A 19,032-nucleotide genomic window follows, 5' to 3' on the forward strand; every position below is an offset into this window, starting at 1 on the left:
TGCTTGCTGATGTTTTTTGCATCATGGTGGTTTTACGTTCTTGGAAAGCCACAAATCCTGTAAAGGACATATAAAACAACAGCGTAAACACTGAAGGGAGCTGAGCAGATAGAATAAATGTCTGCCATTTAAAAATCCTCTGCTCGACAAGGCATATATTCTGCAGATCAGGAAAGATTTAAGCAAGCAAAGGAAAAATAAATAAGGCAGGCAGGAGAGCAGGAGCATTGTGAAGGAGGAAAGTATCTCATAATTTTGAGACACTGTGAAGAATTTCCTTCATAATTTTGAGACACTGTGAAGAATTCCCTTCCTTTCTTCCTTCTTCCTTCCTCTTCCCTCCTTTCTTCTTCCCTTCCTCTTTTCTTTCTTCCTTCCTTCCTTCCTTCTTTCCTTCCTTCCTTTCTCCCTCCCTCCTTCCCTTCTCCTCCTCTTCTTCTCCTTCTCCATCTCCTTCACCTTCTCCTTCCCCTCTCCTTCTTTTTGCCATTTGTCCACTATGGCATAGACTCTCCTGCCTGGGCTAGAAAACCTCCAAGATCCCTTCTAATTCTGTTATTCTGTAATCTATTCTGTATCCTGTATTTATAGATTGCTTTAAATAAGTCTATCAATTTATGTGGAAATTGTGTTCCTTGTTGGGGTAAAACGGATCTTTCCCAGGCACGTTGTACTGAAGACCTGAAAGATTTTTCAAGTTAAATTTGTATTTTTCTGATCGTTGGTGTTTAGAACATCACATTGTTGTATCATTGTTAAAATATTAAGATAACTGTCATGTTATCAAACTGATTCGCCTTCCTCCTTTAATGCTGCAAATCTCCATGCCAAACTGAAGTCCTAAAAGGCTTACAAAAGTGAATCTAGCATTGACCATGATTTTTGTCTTTTCCGCTCTCTGTTTCCATAGCCTGAATGTGCAGAATATTCTGCGTCTAACAGAGCCCCACATTTTGAGGGTTCTTGGTGTATTTCAACTAAAAATAAAAAATAAAAAATGATTGCATGCTTCACAATTGATTTTAGTGGCCACATATATATGCACCAGACAGAAATTGTACTCTGATGTCAGTCCCTTTCAGTACTGTGTGTTCCTCAAAATGAAAATGGCAAAGGATCTTTTCCTTCTGTGAGAAGTCAGAATCATTGGATAAGGCACGTATTTTGCTTTCAATAAAAACTATTGTATAAATTTTGCTGTACAGGATGATCTGAGCCTTCAGCTCTATTATTTCTGGAGTCCTTAAACTACCCTTGTAATATAGGTCAATGCTGTTTGCCTTCATATTATCCATAAAAATATGTATGCAGTTTGCATAAAGTTATGGTTTGGATACAGATCCTTAAAATAGTGTTTCTCAACCTTGGGGACTTAAAGATGGGTGGGACTTCCAGAATTCCCCAGTCAGCCATTGAAGTCCATCCACCTTCAAGTTGCCAAGGTTGAGATCCTCTGGGCTAGAGTTGGTGCTAGATCCTTCCTAGGACAATTGGCTTCTTGCGTCTTGCAATTTTCTGGGAGTTGAAGTCCGCCCATCTTCAAGTTACCAAGGTGGAGATCTTCTGTCATACTGGACTGAAAATATTTTCTGTTAGATTAATTAATTAATTAATTAATTAATGGAAACTGCATTTGGATGAGAAGACCCTGCTGGTCTCATTTGATAGCTTTCGCCCAACTGTTGGCCAGCAAACCATTACTCTTGGGTGCATATCATGGATATTTTTCTTTGTCCCTGGTAAAAGTGTTGACCGAATGTTGGGTGATATTGTGGTGGATCTGTGAATGTTAATCCTCCATTTCTTGCTTGGGAGTCCATCTTCTCTGATTTGTACTCCTCCTCCAGGAGAGGCCTGGGAGCTAGAAGATGACTGCATGAGTCCCGGGAGAGACTCCACCATGCAACCACGGCTCTGCACTGTGATGGATGAGGCCCCTTTCAGGGCCATCCGAACTCGGTCCTTCTACATGAGGAAAAGTCTATCTGTGGACAACCACCTAAGTTCCCTCAGTTATTCTCTCCACTCGACTGAAACAAAGACGGAGCGGGTCAAAACGAAGCTTCGGAGGCAGTTTGTGAGTACTCCATAGCCAATATTTTTCTTGAAGGGTTCAAAAGAGGCAGGTTGGCAAAATTGTCATCTTTCCCCTATGGAGCTGTGGGACATGATGATGGCTTGAGCTGGTTTGACAAAATGGCGGACCGCACAGTCCTGAACTGCAAAGTAGTTAGCTATTTTGATATGTCAGATCGTTCTGTAGTTCTTCTGTGTTGGCCAAAGCTTTGAATAGGCCAGAGGGATGTTCACTGCAACTTTGCACACTTATCCAATCCATCTTTGATCTTTGAGGTAATCGGTGAAGCCCTGCATTTGTCAGAAATAAATGTATTTATATCTATGTGCCCATACGTGTGTACATTTGCATACAAAAACCAAAATAGAATAGCTTTTTTTGTTTGTCCCTGTTCTTGAAAACCCTTGATTTACAAACAATCCAGCATTAGAATTACAGGCAGCTTTTTCGGATGCAAAAACTTAAAGGAACATCAAAATACGATATTCATATGAGATGTAAATATCTGCAAAAATCTGAATATGGAAGGAAAAAACAGGAATAGGACTGGCTGCTAGAATCGATTGTCAAAACTATTGTGTAACTGAGGTCTGTTGCCAATCCACAATACAATGTACCGGGTGGTTCTTTGAGTGTGAGAGAATCCAGTGAGAAAAGAGGGGAATTGTGGGAGTTGAAGACTTCACATCTTAAAGCTAGCAAACATTGTGCTAACCCAAAGTTACAGCAAAGAAGGAAGAAAGTTGGTGCTTCTAGTAAATGTTGGCAAAGAAGCAGTGGATGGAAGCTTGTCAGAAGGAGATCCTACCTGGAAATAAGGAGGCATTTCCTGATAGGGAGAATGATTAATCAGTGGAACAGATTGACTTTTGGAGTTGTGGATCACTGGAGGTTTTCAAGAAAAGATTGGATGAGTGTTTGTTCAGGATGGTATAAGCTCTCTTGCCTTGGGCAGGGGTTGGAGTAGAAGACCTCCAAGGTTCCATCCAACTCTGTGATTCTACATAGTGGTAATCTACAGCTGTGAAAGTTTGAACCTCCAGGGTCCTTTGAAGTCCATGATTCTAAATCCTGAATTACATTAGACTATCTTAATATAGGTAGTCCTCAGCTTACAACATTCATTTAGCAATTGATAAGAAAGACAAACAACCCTGGATAGTGTATGTGGCAATGCCTGGAGACAGCAGAAGAGAAAAGAACTGGGAAAAGATAACAAGATACAAAAGACCAACAAATAGAAATAGAACGACTGTGGCAAAGGCAAGCAAGGGTAGTACCAATAGTAATAGGCACCTTGGGTGCAATCCCAAAACAACTGGAGCACCACCTGAACAACATTGACATCAAAAGATTTGCCATCAGTCAATTGCAGAAGGCAGCTTTACTTGGAACAGCTTCCATCCTGCGATGGTATCTGTAACACTGTCAAACATCCAGATCTGCCTATCCCAGGTCCTTGGTAAAGACTTGATAGGTAGACAAAAATGCCAAACCCAGTCTGAACATCTGGCTGACTGTGCAATGATCAAATGATGATGATGATGATGATGATGATAATAATTTGGGACCCTCCCAGGTGGTTTCTAATAAGCTGGGGAAAAGACAAATTTGTTTAATGATTCATTTATTTATTGTATGATTCATTTAAAAACTGCAGTGATTTGTTTAATAACTTCGGCCATCAAGGTCAGAAACTCAGGTGTAACTCACTTAACAACTTTGTTAGCAATGGAAATCCTGGTCCCAACTGTGGTTGTAAGTCAAGGATTACCTAAGGCTGGGTTATATCTACACCTATGCTTATGCTAACAGACTTCCTAATTAATGTGGAAAGTGAGAAGTCTGAATTTAGAGTACTGTGGAAGAATATTTTAAACTTTCTAGGCTTTACTCTTGTGGGTTAGGAACTAGGTTGGGGTTGGGATGATGGCTTGGGAGCCGAAACAACAGATGAAGGCTGTGCTCAGTTTAAAATTTAATAAGCTCACTTTCTGCCACCTGAAAGATACTTGATCCCAACAGTCGTGTGCCGAGTTCCTGATCTCATTACCAGCCTTGTGGTTGTAATGATGGGATCAAGTGACCTCTGCTGAAAAACAGCCCTGCTTAGGGAGGGTGGCCATTGGGCATATGAATGCATGGAAAGAATATGAGAACAAGAGGAACAAGGAAACTTGGCTTGGTTAGGAGATAATCAGAACATCCGGGATACATGCATCTAACTCTTCTTTTAAAGCATGTGGTAGATTTCCTTGGACCCTATCTGGATGTAATTTGTGTGGTTCCAGAACATAAATCTTCTGTTGCTTCAGTTTATGACTTCTTGATGTCCACCTGTCTCTCCTGGAATTTAGAGGAGCTCTTAGTTGCTTTGGTTTCCTCTTCTGAGAGGAACCATGGAAGGTCGAGGGGACATTTTAAGTGCTTCCAGAAAGGCTGACAATAGCACTTCCAGTCAGAAGATGCTGTGTGCGGCAGAAGAAACAGTGGAACAAAACCAGAGGAATGCTACAAATGGCAGATTGATCCCATAAAATGCCACAAATGAGATAGGGAGAAGCTGCACAGTAATGGCCGGTTTTGGATGGACCTGTCAGAAGAGAATGGAAAATAAGAATCGGCAAGAGAATTAAAGCCACAGGCAGTTATACTCCTAATCGGAAAGCATCCAAAGGGATTTCCAATGTTTAGAAGGAATAATCTTTGCTTTGGGGTAAGAAACAACTTTATGGACCAATTCTTAGTTAGTTAAATTACCATATAATGAAAGGTAAAGAAAGACGTTTGCATTTTGGCTAGACATTCTTCATTTTTCATCTTTCATTTCTAATGTATAGGACCTGATCTCTTTGTGTGGGTCCCTAGGAGAACTCCTCCTCCTCCTCCTCCTCCTCCTCCTCCTCCCTCCTCCTCCTCCTCCTCCTCCTCCTCCTCCTCCTCCTCCTCCTCCTCCTCCTCCTCCTCCTCCTCCTCCATCCTTTCTCCTCCAGTCTGCAAACCCCACTCTCTTCCAGCACCAATGATGTTACCTTCTCCTCCTCCTCCTCCTCCTCCTCCTCCTCCTCCTCCTCCTCCTCCTCCTCCTCCTCCTCCTCCTCCTCCTCTCCTCCTCCTCCTCCTCTTCTCCTCCTCCTCCTCCTCCTCCTCCTCCTCTCCTCCTCCTCCTCCTCCTCCTCCTCCACCTCAGGAAATATTGAGACATCTGGACAAATACAGTATTTTTTTCCCTTTAGACTCTGTGTTCCTCAGAAGCTCCACCTCTGTTGTTCGCAGGTCAGTCAGCATCTTAGGGAAGAGAAAGCTTCCTTTAGAAAGGCCTGACTTGAAGTTGTCATAATTTTCCTGGCGGTTGCAATGCTGTGCCAGAGAGATGAGCTAAAAGCACATTAGTTGCCGAAACAAAGATTCTGTGACACGGCTGCGGGCCCAAACAAGGGAAGGCAGCCAAAATGTACAGATGGCAAGCTGCATAGACTTGTTTCATCAGTGAGATCCTGGCCAAATTTTGATTTGTTTCTTTGAGCCTCCAGCATCCTGACATGCAACAAATAGCGAGGGCTCCTAGGGGAGGAAGAATTAATAAGCTGGAAGCAGTTTTGAGTGAATTTTGAATTCTGAGCATGTTTGAGTCACGGAAAGGAGAACAGGGCTTCCTTTCCAGAAAGAGGGATTCATCCTTATGCTGACGTTTGTCACACGCCCATTATTGTTGCATTATGTTGCATTTTCTTCTTCTTTTTATGACCCTGTAATCCATTAATTGGGGTGGAGTTGGGGTGACTGAATGGAGCTGAGCGTTTATTGGCCGGATGCCCTCCCTGACGCCTATGTAGAGTTCACAGCAGATTTTTTCTTTTCTTTGTGCCCTGATAGAGAAACATCTCTTGCTGCCTGGGATTGAACTGTCAACCTTCTGAGTGGGAGGCGAGCATCTTCCCCTCTAGGCCACCATGCTGCTCCATTGTCTTCTTATGAGGTTCTCTAAATCTTGATTTCAAAATAGAAGGTGACCAGCCTAATGGAGACAAGTCCACCTCCAACACTTTATGCTGGTGCTCTCATGATCCTGAATGGGAATTGATGTCCATTTGTTACATAATTTGGACTTGTCTCACTGCGAAGGAGGTTTCAGGGTTTAACCAGATGCTAATCTAAGTGAGGAAGGGTCAATGTTGGCTCAATCTCATATGAATCAAAACAGAAGTGAAGGGTTCCCAGCAGTGGTGGGATTCTTACCAGTTTCCCTACTGGTTTGGTGATTGCGCACTTCGCTTTCCAAAGCGTGCACAGATTTCCAAACACCAGCTGAAGTGGGAGGACTGCTCCTGCACTTTTCTCTTCTTTATCCTATCAGCTGATCGTCGGATCATTTCGGTAGCATTTTTTGCTACTGGTTCAGGAGAACCAGGCCGAACCGGTAGCATTTCACCACTGGTTCCCAGTGAAGCCACTGTAAACACAATTCTTCACAAGCAAACAAATGTCTTGCATTCTGCCTAGAAATGCAGCTATCATAATTGCAACACTCAATATTGGCCAAGGGTAGCCCCAAAAAGCGACATAAGTAACCCAGCTGTGGCTTCTATCCATGTGTAAAGTAGACAACAGATTCCAGTGGTTCTGAATTTTCCCTTCCTGGGGTTATCTTGCATTATTGTCCTAAGCTTCTAACAATCTCTTTGTCAAAGGGGAGATTTCTTTTTCAGCATGTGCACATTCGTGATGTTAGCATTGCATACCTTTAGTCTGATAAAAAAAAATTCAGGGCTTTTGAAGTCGCCAGCTGTCACTCGCTTACAGGTTAAACAAAATGGTGTGGCACTGGCGATCTAACAGAGAATGGGCTATTTTTAGCGGCACTTTTATTTGTTCTCCAGGAGTAATAAAAATTATGCCTCTGGGCTTGCAAAGGCAGCTGCCGTGAAGGGAAACAGAGCTGGAATTTTGAAGCCAAATTTCACCCTCCTCCCAAGGAACTTTAATTTTGAAGAGTTTCTTACTGACACTGTAATAATCCATTTTTTTTCAGATGCCAGTCATTTCTTTAAGGCCACGTCTAGGAGTAATTTATGCAGCTCTAGGAAAACATTAGCAATTTGATTAGACGCAGTGACATTGATTGAATTGGTGTTGTCAAGTCAATGTTGACAGGCGCATAGATTGAGTTTCTCCTGAATAATATGTCCTCAGCTTGGCCTCTCGGCAGGACATTAATTGTTCTTGTCATCAAGCCTATCTTCTCTTTCTTTCGTTCCTTTGTCAACGTTATAAGCTTCTTCTTTGCAATGATGTGTCCTCAGGTAAGGCAAGGTAAAGATTCCCCCTGTCCAGTTGTATCCGATTCTAGAGGGGTGATGCTCATCTCCATTTCTGGAGCTAGAGTTGTCTGAAGACGCTTCTGTGGTCATGTGGCCCCCCATGACTATACGCCGAGGCATACAGAACACTGTTACCTTCCCACCAAAGTGGTACCTATTCGTCTACTCGCATTTGCACGTTTTCGGACTCCTAGCTGGGCAGGAGCTGGGATAGTGACACGAGCTCACCCCATCGTGCGGCACATGGGTCTTGAACCCTGACAAGCTCAGAATCTTGTGGTGGTGTAGTGGTTAGAATGCAGTACTGCAGGGTACTTCTGCTGACTGCCGGCTACGAGCAGTTTGGCAGTTTGATTCTTATCAGCTCAAGGTTGACTCAGCCTTCTGTCCTTTCGAGGTGGGTAAAATAAGGACCCAAATTGTTGGGGACAAGAGGCTGACTCTGTAAACTGCTTAGAGAGGGCTGTAAAGTACTGTGAAATGGTATAGAAGTCTAAATGCTACTGCCATTGCCCTTCCTTCCTTCCTTCCTTCCTTCCTTCCTTCCTTCCTTCCTTCCTTCCTTCCTTCCTTCCTTCCTTCATTTCTCATTCTCCTTCCTGGTGGCACAGTGTTTAAAATGCAGTATTGCGGGCTGACTCTGCCCACTGCCAGCAGTTTGATTCTCACCAGGTTGACTCAGCCTTCCATCCTTCCGAGGTGGGTAAAATGAAGACCCAGATGGTTGGGGGCCAGAGGGTGACTCTTTAAACTGCTCACAGAGGGCTGTAAAAGCACTGTGAAGCGGTATATAAGTGTAAGTACTATTGCTATATTTAACCCCTGAGCCATCGTGCCACCTGTTCTCAAGTCAGTGTCTATTCACAGCAATTACACAGATAGGATCCTCACTTCAAGGGCTTGATTTCAATCCTTCAGCAGGTGGAAGGTAGCACTGTCAAGAGTTCCATGTACATGGATAGAGGATTTTTCACCATTTATTTCCCTCCAGCTTCCCCTGGCAAAGAAATGCATTGTCAACTTGCTTTAAGGCTTAATTTCTTTAAAAAGAGTGGAGGAAGTTACGGTGTCAAAACATTAGCATTTTGTTACCGAATTTGAACAATGCACTATTTTTTGTAAGTGCTGCTTTTCTAAAAGAGTTGCTTTTCATCTGAAACCAAAGGGATAGTCGACAGAGCAGCCTGGCTGCCAGCAGGGATCGGGGTCTGCTAAACTGTAAAAGTCTGACTCACAGACGAATACAATACAGAAGCCTGATGATGGCAGATGAGATTCTGCCGAAACGTTGCTACAACTTTAAAAGCACAACTACATTGACGTGGGAAAATACCCGAATAAAGCTGAATACCATACATACACACACACACACACACATACACACACACGTATACATTTATTTGTTTATATTATATTTATTCTTACTGTCCTATCATCCAACCAATTATACCATTTTTTTCCAGACTGTATAATATTCCTTCTCTTCCCTCTCTTGTAATTCCAGCGTGAGTTTTACCCTTTCTGCACAATCCATAATTTTCTTTATGATCATATTGTCCGTAGGGGTGCTATCTGATTTCCAACTTTGGGCATAAGTTATTCTTGCTGCTGTTTGAATGTGTATTATGATGTATTCAATTTCTTATATCTGGAAAGGGCCAGGCTCATATTTCACGCTGGTAGGGACTTCAGGACGGTGAGACCACTGGGATGGTTTTACCTGGCCCTTCCCTTCCATAAAATGAAAAATTGCTTCTCTCCGAGGCTGGGCATTTGGCCAGCCCTGGGATGTGAGGCATGCTGAGCCCAAGATAAACCGTGTTCTCTTTTTAGAATGTTTCTTTTGTTCCTTAAAGCTTCTTTGTCGGCTGCGATATCTACCTATTCCTGCAAGAGTCCTTCTAACACCATGCATCGCTTCTGCGAGAGTCAGGGAACAAAAAAAAAAGATTTTTTCACCTGCCTTTATTCTGCCTCTCCTTCTCCAACCCCCCCTTCAACGAAACCTTGTTTTCATGCTTTTTGTTAAACCACCAGAATGCTTCCTACATCCATAACTGCTCTTTTGGGAAGCTGCGGCTTTCTGGTTTCCCCAGAGCGGTGACTGCGACCAACTGGAAAAGTCACAACCGAAGGCTGAGCAGAGAACCTCCGAAAGGCACATCTGACTTATCGATTGGACGTGTCTGATTATTATTACCATGGTAACGGTTCTTGCCTTGCCTATAGTGCCGGGTAATGCTAATGGTTCACTCATTTCATGTCAGACGGAAATAACAAGGAGCATTTGTTGAGTTCAAAACACCACACTTTACTCTTGCTACCTGTGCACAGGAATCTGGTCAACTAATGGTCAAAGCTAAATTGGCACTAGATAAAGGTCAATGGAATTCCCAGGATGGACTTGGGTCTCTTGTGACAATGCAAGGATTCCAAACTGATGATACGTTTAACTCCACCTTCCATTTCAGCTTTCTCTTCTACATTTATTGTCTTATTCCTGCAAAAATTTTGATGGCGGGTCGAAGCATCTGAGGACTTGGGCATGTGATAACCCTTGATTTATGATCCTCATGAGATATGGCAGAAATTCCGGGCTCCATTATGGCCATAAGTTGAGGACTACCTGTATATGAGGTGTTCCAATAACTAAGGAGCTTTCATAAAGGAGAGGGGGACAACCTATTTTCCAAAGCACCTGAAGGCAGGACAAGAAGCAATCGATAGATGTTAATCAGGGAGAGTCTCAAAGGTGCTTTTTCCAAAGGCAACTGGACTGTTTTTTGAAGAGGGAGAAGAAGATGTTTCCCTTCTCATCCAAGAAGCTTCATGAGTTGCTCTTGGATGAGAAGCGAAACTTAAAAAAAAAAAAAAAAAGCAAGAAAGTCCAGTTGCCTTTTGGAAAAAGCACATTTAACTCTGACCTAGATGACTGAAAAACTCCATAGACATTGAATCAAGGAGAGATTCAATCTAGAAATAAAGAGAAAATTCCCTGACAGTTAGAACAAGTCATCACTGGAACATCACTGCCTCCAGGAGTTATGGGTGCTCCATCCCTGGAGAAGGTATTGAAGAAGAGATTGGACAACCATTTGTCTAAAATGGTGTAGGGTTTCCTGTTGGACTAGAGCAGGGGTCGCCAACCTTTTGGACCTCAGGGACCATCAAACTCATAATTTTAAATCCCACGGACCACTAATATGAATTTTGGCTGACAGTGGCTTGCTGATGTTTCCCAGGGTCTCTGCAGAAAGAAGAGACCCTGGGAAAATCCCCAAAAAAATTCTGCAGGAAAATCCCCCACCCTGTTTTCCTACCAGTCAATCATTCTTTATTTGGGGTCGCAGGATACTTTCTCCAGCTCCATTCTCGGGGGAGAGAGAGAGAGAGAGAGAGAGAGACTTTTGGCTTCATGCAAGGAAAGCAGCAGAAGCAGCAGAAGTCTTTCTTTCTCTCCCCAAACTCTGCCAGAAATGAGTCTTTGTGAGACTTGTCGTGCTGGCACAGCCCCTTGGAACAGAATGCCTTGCAAGGTCCCAAAGACTCATTTCTGGCGGAGTTTGGGGGAGAGAAAGAAAGACTTTTGCTGCTTTCCTTGCGTGCTGCCAAAAGCAGAAGGAAAAAGAAGCGGAAAGAAGCAGCCCGGTGGCCAAGGGAGGAGCGTGGGGTGAGTGGGGCAAGCTGCCCCCCCTCCGCCCTTTCCCCTCTCCCCTCACTACCTCGTGTTGTTCTCAGTGCAAGCGACACAAGTCTTGTGTTCCTGTGAGCCATGTGGGCGGCACAGCCTTGTGTTCCCGCGCAGCCTGGATTAATTGCTTTGGGAGGTGCTTTGGGGGTGACATTTCTCTGTGGACCACCAAAATTTTCTCATGGACCACCAGTGGTCCCCGGCCCATCAGTTGGCGACCACTGGACTAGAAGACCTACAAGGTCCCTTCCAACTCTGTTATTACGTTAGTTTTGGAGTGATTGGACTACCCGTTACCCAATTTCAGAATGGATTAAAAAATGGGAAAATCCTTGCATTGTATTGGACATGACTTCCTTTTTCCAGGGTCACGTTTAAGCCATTTTGGCACATGGACCTTACAAGTTGTGACTCCACAACTATCTTAGATTTCTTACCATACTCTACTTCTTGAGAAATGTGCGTGTCAGCTGGCCCTTTCATGTTTAACTTTCTAATCTAACTGAGGCATATAAATAAATTGGCATTTTTCTTCTTCTTTTGAATTCCATTTATCTCCGGGCATTTCTTTTTCAATTTAAACCTTTCTTTCCTTTTGTTTTGTTTTTTTAAACAGGGAACTCTTCTAGCTATGTTTTGGGTTTAGTTTGCAATAAGAAAACAAATAGTTACCCAAATGATCTCTGGGTAAATTCATCTGCAGATTGTTGCTACATTGTCCTAAACATTGTACACTATTAACATAACAAGAAATGCAAGGGTAATGAGCTAAAATCTGGTGTTTCATCTAATGTCTTGCAGAAAGAGAGTTTAATTTTGCACGAACCAAAGAAAGCTATGCTTTGATCTTATAACATGGTTGTTTATCTCTGTTTTGCATCTGTTGTATGCCACAAGGTGGACCGTGTTTTTAAACATCAGTTTCTGGTGCTATGACATTTAAGCACTAAGTAATAGTTGCAATTTTTTTTTGTTCTGTCTTTTTGCATTCTTAAGAAACGTGAGCACGATTGTTTAAAGATAATATATTAGGAAACTTAGATTAAACACGTTTCCAGACCTGCTGGAAATGTTTTGCGTTGGCCTTTTGATGGCTCCTTTGGAATGAATTATTTGTGGCTTTTAATAATTTCAGATAAGTTTTGAACTGGGAACAAAGGTTTCAGGTTGGTTCAAGAAAATGTTCTCTAATGGACTCTATGAAAAGAAAAAATCTGCCATACATCAAATTGTTTGAAAAATGTGCTACAATTTAGGTCAACAAGTCCGGGGTGATTGACAAGAACAAGAGGGATGCCTTCTGGAAAACGAATTAATAAGTGATCTTCTGTCTTTGAGAGGCAGAAATTTCATCACAAAGGATTTAGGAATTTCTGTGAAGTCTCTTGAACATCCCATCTATGCGTTTGTACATTTCCTGTCCCCCACTCTAACAAAGCAAATACTCAAAAAAAAAAAAAAAGGCAAATCATTTGACCTTTTTTTTTGCTTATTCCAGTCATTGAAGACTAGAATCTAAAATCAGAAATCTCGTTTTCTTTCCCTCTCGCAGACTGAATTTAGCACCCAAAGGATTGTGCTTTTAAGCCCACCTACTGTTTGTGGCTATGTTGAATTATGCCGGGATGAAATCCAGAATAGAATAGAATAGAATAGAATAGAATAGAATTCTTTATTGGCCATGTGTGATTGGACACACAAGGAATTTGTCTTTGGTGCATAAGCTCTCAGCGTACCTAAGAAAAAATAAAATACATTCCTCAAGAATCCTAAGATACAACACTTAGTGATAGTCATAGGTTACTACTAAGCAATCAAATCACACATAGGTTACTAATACGCAATCAAAAGATACTAGGAAACAAATGCAGCAATATAAATTGTAAAGAGAAAAGCACAAAACTCTGCAACAGGGAGGGAGGGATCACAAAACTCTGCATTTTGTAAAGTCTTCAAGCTCGAATCTGACTTTGCTTAACAATTGGGAGGAAAATATTTATATTTAGGTGAAAATGAGGCTGCTGCAAAGATCTCTCGGTTTTATTTTAGAAGTTTCCATAGGACACAGTCTCTGTGTCTGGCATGTCACTCTCTCTGATGGCCCTTCTCACTTTCTAATTTCCTTTTGTGTACAATTCCTCGCACAAGTTTGCTCCAACAGAATAGAGTGGTTCCAGCGGAATGTTAATTAGAGAGAAGCAAATAACAAAAGCCCCCCCCCCCGCCCCCTCATCTAGCCTTCGTCCACCCCTTTGGAAATAAATTTAATTTCGCCAGTGAATTATTTATCTCTCCCCTCTCCCCTGCCTTTCCACAAGGGACAATAGCCAACAGTCAGAATAACCTGCATTAGAAGGTGCTGCTGCCTAAGGATTATTATATTTTTTAAAAAAATAATTCTAAAAAAGTAAGTACCAGTCAGCTGAAATCATGGGGGGAACTGAGAATGAAAAAGTAAAATAGGATAGGAGACAGCTTAATAACTGTCACTAATTTCCACGCTGCAGTATTCCTCGGTTTTTGTTTTTTTCTCCTCCAGAGGTTTGGTCTGGCCAGGTTATTTTTTTAAAAGTTATTGCATGATTAACTTTATATCTCCCCCCCTCCTTCCCCAATATATTATGTTCTCTTCTTTTATTTTTGCTCAATATCCATGTGAGGCTGTTGGGACTAAAGGAGATTATTAGTTGTAAACCTACACTAAAGAATCTGGCAAGTCTGAAAGGAGGAGGCAAGGCTCCCTTTAATTGCAAGTATATTTAATTGCAAGCCATCCTTCTGATCGTGTTAGTTTCCAAACGGTTAATAGGGTATTTTCCCCTCCTTTATTCCCCCCCCCTAAAGAAGAGGGATTCTTTTCAATCCCTAAAAAATATCCCTCCCTCTCTCCTGCTCCATCACTCACATTCATTCACTGCTTTTTTTTTTTTTTTTGTCTTTCTTTTAGAAAGGAAGGGGGAAAAAATAGATAGAGGTCTGAGCGACTGGCAGGCACCCAGCTCTATGGGGCGAATAATATAACTGTTCATTCAGCATCTTCCCCTGGTCTTAGACAGAGAAGGTCCCAGAAGGCCGCACGGTCTCTAGCACCCAAGAATGGCAAAACACCCATTCTTGACAGAAGAAAATGTGGTGACTCTGCTCCCATTTCCTTCTGTGCAACTGCTTTTTTTTAAAAAATTAATTAATTCCTTTACAGCCCACACCCATGTGCATCTGAGTGCAAATGGCGCATTCTATTTGCCTGCCGTATCAGTGAAAAGGCACATTTAAAGTCAGTCCCTATGGTCTCCCTCTTCCTTCCCGTCTGTTTGGAAAAAAAAAGCCATCGTTTGGCCAAAGTCTTTTGCCCCTCCTTTCGAAAGGATCTTTTGCTTCCAGATGCTAGAACAAGGCTGTGATTTGTTGGGAATAAATGTAACAGAGTGACAGAAGGGATCTTGGAGGTCTTCTAGCCCAACCCCTGCTCAAGCAAACGGAAGGTCCAGTTTCATCTTAAAAATCTCCAGTGGTGGAGCACCACCATAACTTCTGAAGGCAAGCAGTTCCCCTGGTTAAATTTTCTCACAGTCAAGAAATTTTTCTTTAGTTCTAGGTTGCTTCTCTCCTTGATTATTTAGAATAACAGAGTTGGAAGGGACCTTGGAGGTCTTCTAGTCCAACCGCTGCTTAGGCAGGAAACCCTACACCACTTCAGACAAATGGTTCTCCAATTTCTTCTTAAAAGCTTCCAATGTTGGAGCATTCACAGCTTCTACAGGCAAGTCGTTCCACGGGTTAATTGTCCGAACTGTCAGGAAATTTCTCCTTAGTTCTAAGTTGCTTCTCTCCTTGCTTAGTTTCAAGTTCCCATCCATTGTTTCGTGTCTTTACTTCTGGTGCTTTGGTAAATAGGATGACCCCACCTTCTTTGTGGCGACCCTTCCAAAATGGGAACGCTGGTACCACGTTACCCCAGTCCTTCTCTTGGTTAGAGTAGACATACCAGCCACCTTTCTTTATAAGTTTTAGTCTCTAGTCCTCTAATCAGGAGTGGGATTCTACCAGTTGGCACCTATTCGCTAGAACCGGTTGTTCACATTCTAAGCAGTTTGGAGAACTGGTTGTTAGAAGAAATTACTGGCCTAATCCTGTAAGGAAGGCAGGAAGGAAACATTCTGGTGTTGCTTACAGAAACTGCCTCTCCATTAACCCTTATTACATTCTTGGCAGGACTAGACTTACTGTCTCTGGAACTTCTCTGGAGTTTTTCCCCCTCCTTTGCTGGTACTTTGCTTGTGTGGAGGGACCATTCAAAGTTACAATGTCACTGAAAAAGGTGACTTATGACCATTTTTTACACTTACGACTGTTGCAGCATCCCCACAGTCATGAGAGGCCAGGCGATGTGTGCCTCGATGTGAGTGATATTGAGTTGGCCATGGCCAGCCAATAACATGACCACCAAGCCACGCCCACCCAGTCACATGACCACCAAGCCATGCCCACCAACCAAGCCACGCCCACAGAACCGGTTGTTAAAAATTTGAATCCCACCCCTGCCTCTAATCATCTTTGTTGCCTCTTATCTGCGTTCTTTCCAGAGTCGCACATCTTTGTTATAATATGGTGACCAAAACTGGATGCTGTATTCTAAGTCTGGTCTTACTAAGGCTTTGTAAAGCAGTACTAATGTGGCAGAATGCAAACCTGTAACAAATGGCATTTGCTGTGGTCTGTGCAAGTCTTTGGAAGCAGCTCACCTACATAGGTTTGTCCTTGGAAGCCACAATGATATAATTTATTTTGGTAGAGGGGACGTTTTCATCCTAAGGATGCCTGCGAATCAATAAAAAAAGCCAGATCCTGTCTGTTTTGACAATATTAGGCATATTTCATAATTATCTAAATTTGGACCGTACAGAGCCTTCCTTGCCTTACCTATTTTACTCAACTCTTCATGTAAATTGCCCTTTTAAAAACAGCCAGACATTATGCTCTCATTCTTGGTCGGCTTTGAAAAGTCCTTACTTGCAAAAGAAACAATTGTTTGTGTTTGTACACACGCTTACCTGTCTTTCCCCAGCTTCATAACTGGGCAAGGCTGAGAATTAGCTGGATTTTAACTGAAGCTGGAATTCAGCCTATTGTGAAATTTTGTAGGAGCAGAGCATCTAAACTGGATCTGGATAGACGCAAAAGAGGGACTCCTATCTCCGTTGGATATAACCATAAATCCATCTCCACCTGAAATGTCCTGGGAAAAGGTATTTTAACTACCTGTTTGCATCCAAAATGTAACCTAGGACCAAACAGCTGCTAATACTATGAAAACAGATGTAGCTCAGCAGAGTTCAAGAGAAAAGGAAGGGTGACCAGCAACAATATTTGGAATTTTGCAAGTATCCAGTGGACACTCTGACAAAAAGGCTAGCATTTGAGAGATTCCCAATTCATGAGATGGGAGTCATGGTGTATCTGAGCCCTTTTATCAGGAAGATATTAATACTTTCCATGAGTGGTGAGGTGGAACTCTCGCCTCACAATCAGGAGGCTGTGAGTTTGATCCTAGGTAGGGGCAGATATTTCTCTCTCTTAGCACAATGGAAATATATCTGCTGCAAACTCCGCATTGGCGACAGGAAGGGCATCCGGCCAGTAAACACTCAGCTCCATTCAGGTGCCCAGGCTCCACCCTGATGCAAGAGATTACGGGGTCATTAAAAGACACACACACACACACACACAAATTAATACTTTCCATGTTTCAAAATGCTTCATTCATTCCCAGATTGCAGTTGCCTTTTTATTTGCTGGACAGTTCCAAACATTTAGATTTGTAGCCATTCACCAGGAGGTCTAGTGATGGAGTCTGTTCCACTGCTCAATTGTGCTCACTTGTCCGAAAATTTCTCCTTAGTTCAAGGTTAGTTCTCTCCTTGCTTCATTTCCATCCGTTGCTTTTTAGCCTTGCCTCTGATCTCTGTTTGCAAAGACTAATCTTATGGAGTCATTTCACTGTTGCAAATTGACACCGCACATTTTTAAATAGGTTTTTTTTTTTTTGGTCTCTGTGAGCTTCTGTCTTTTGTGCCTCTGTGTCCTTGTGTCCACTCTTTATGCCAAGTTGTGGGTTGCTAATTTTTTTTATCAGCAGGTGGCAGTGCGGCACTGTTTTTCTTCCCCACCACAGAATGGAATGGAATGGAATATAATTCTTTATTGGCCAAATGTGATAGGACACAAGAAATTTGTCTCCAGTGTGTAAGCTCCCAATTGTATGTACAGGTCATAGATCATAAATCATAGTTACAATCATTAGATAGATAGATAGATAGATAGATAGATAGATAGATAGATAGAAAGATAGATAGATAGATAGATAGGATAGGGGCTAAGGCAGGCAGGATGGATGGATATACCAACCAGTTAGGACAGTGGTGAAGGCACCAGGCTAGAAACCAGGAGACCGTGCTTCAGGCACAAAGCCAGCTGGATGACTCTGCCAATCCCTCTCTTTCTTGGGAAAAAAAGGCCAGGGGAAGCCACTTCCAAAAATGTTATCAAGAAATCTTCAAGGATGAGTTCAGGCTGTTGGCAGGAGTCTAGATGGACCCCAAGACATGCATGCATGTGTGTACATTAACACAGAGAGACACAGACACAGACACACACACAGACATACACACAGACACACACACACACACACACACACACAGAGAGAGAGAGAGAGAGAGAGAGAGAGAGAGAGAGAGAGACGGACAGGTGCAACCGTTTAATTCATCAAACCAGCTCAATTTGTATCATGTGTGTCTACCCGATTTAGCAGCAGCTCATGAGAATTGGTTCAATCTGCCCATGAACTTGGCTTCTCTTATCTGTATATAATGTCGCGCCAGTTCTCGAAAGCTGCAGCTGCACCAATGTATAGAAATGCGCTGGCTGGCGAGAGGCAGATGTATGCAGGGAAAGTGGAACTGTTGAATAAGCGTGTAACTCATATTTCAAAGCGGCGCTCCGCTTTTGAATTCTAATGAGTTGGCCAGATAAAGCTGCAGAACGCTTGCCTTTTTTAAAAAATAAATAAATAAATAGGAAGATCTACTCGAAGCCGGTGAACGCCGTTCTTTTCATTCCCGATCAGCAACGCCAAATCTCTGTTCTGTGTATGTGCGATAAACAGAACAAGTTCTTTACATGCAGGCCAATGTTTCTCGAAGCAAATACTACGGGTAGTATTTCACAGTCGCCCCAACCAAGTTTCCCAAATTGAGATGAAATCAGTTTGAAGGTCTTACAAAGCAAAGGTATTATGAATATACGATTTATTACACACACCTTCAATACTCATAATCTGATCGTGTGTGTGTGTGTTTGTTTCATGGATGTTTTCATGATCGCTGCATTTTATTTTATTTTTATTATACTTCCATAACAATGTTTCTCTCGCTAATTTTCTGCTGCAACCGGTTTCAAATTATGTTAATTTTCGCATTAAAGCCATAGATCTTGCTTTATCATACTATTTTATTTTTCTTGAAGGGACCCATCCAGATTAGCAAATAGCAAAATAATGTATTTAGACTTGGGTTAATTTATTAGCTACTAACAGACGTGATGGCTCAGTGGCTAAGACGCTGAGCTTGTCGATCAGAAAGGTCAGCAGTTTGGTTGTTTGAATCCCTAGTGCCGCATAACGGAGTGAGCTCCCATTACTTGTCCTAGCTTCTGCCAACCTAGCAGTTGGAAAGCATGTAAAAATTGCAAGTAGAAAAATAGGGACCCCTTTGATGGGAAGGTAACAGCGTTCCGTGCGCCTTCGGCATTTAGTCCTGCCGGCCACATGACCATGGAGACGTCTTCGGACAGCGCTGGCTCTTCTTCGGCTTTGTAACGGAGATGAGCACCGGCGCCCCCTAGAGCCGGAAACGACTAGCACGGATGTGCAAGAGGAATCATTACCT

The 19,032-nt window shown here is 42.5% G+C and overlaps 1 protein-coding gene across 1 annotated transcript in view; it reads left to right on the forward strand.

The window, feature by feature from the left end:
- The window catches only part of LOC113420704 (ankyrin repeat and fibronectin type-III domain-containing protein 1-like), a 261,890-nt gene that overhangs the window by 40,913 nt on the left and 201,945 nt on the right, over positions 1 to 19,032 (forward strand). Inside the window, exon 3 of the mRNA XM_087942340.1 lies at positions 1,848 to 2,077. Coding sequence (XP_087798466.1) covers positions 1,848 to 2,077 — 230 coding nt within the window. The remainder of the gene's footprint in view (positions 1 to 1,847; positions 2,078 to 19,032) is intronic.

This window comes from Notechis scutatus, chromosome 12 (genome assembly GCF_049901735.1).
Source record: "Notechis scutatus isolate UNSWTSFEM ecotype Mainland chromosome 12, rNotScu1.2, whole genome shotgun sequence".
Taxonomy (NCBI): domain Eukaryota; kingdom Metazoa; phylum Chordata; class Lepidosauria; order Squamata; family Elapidae; genus Notechis; species Notechis scutatus.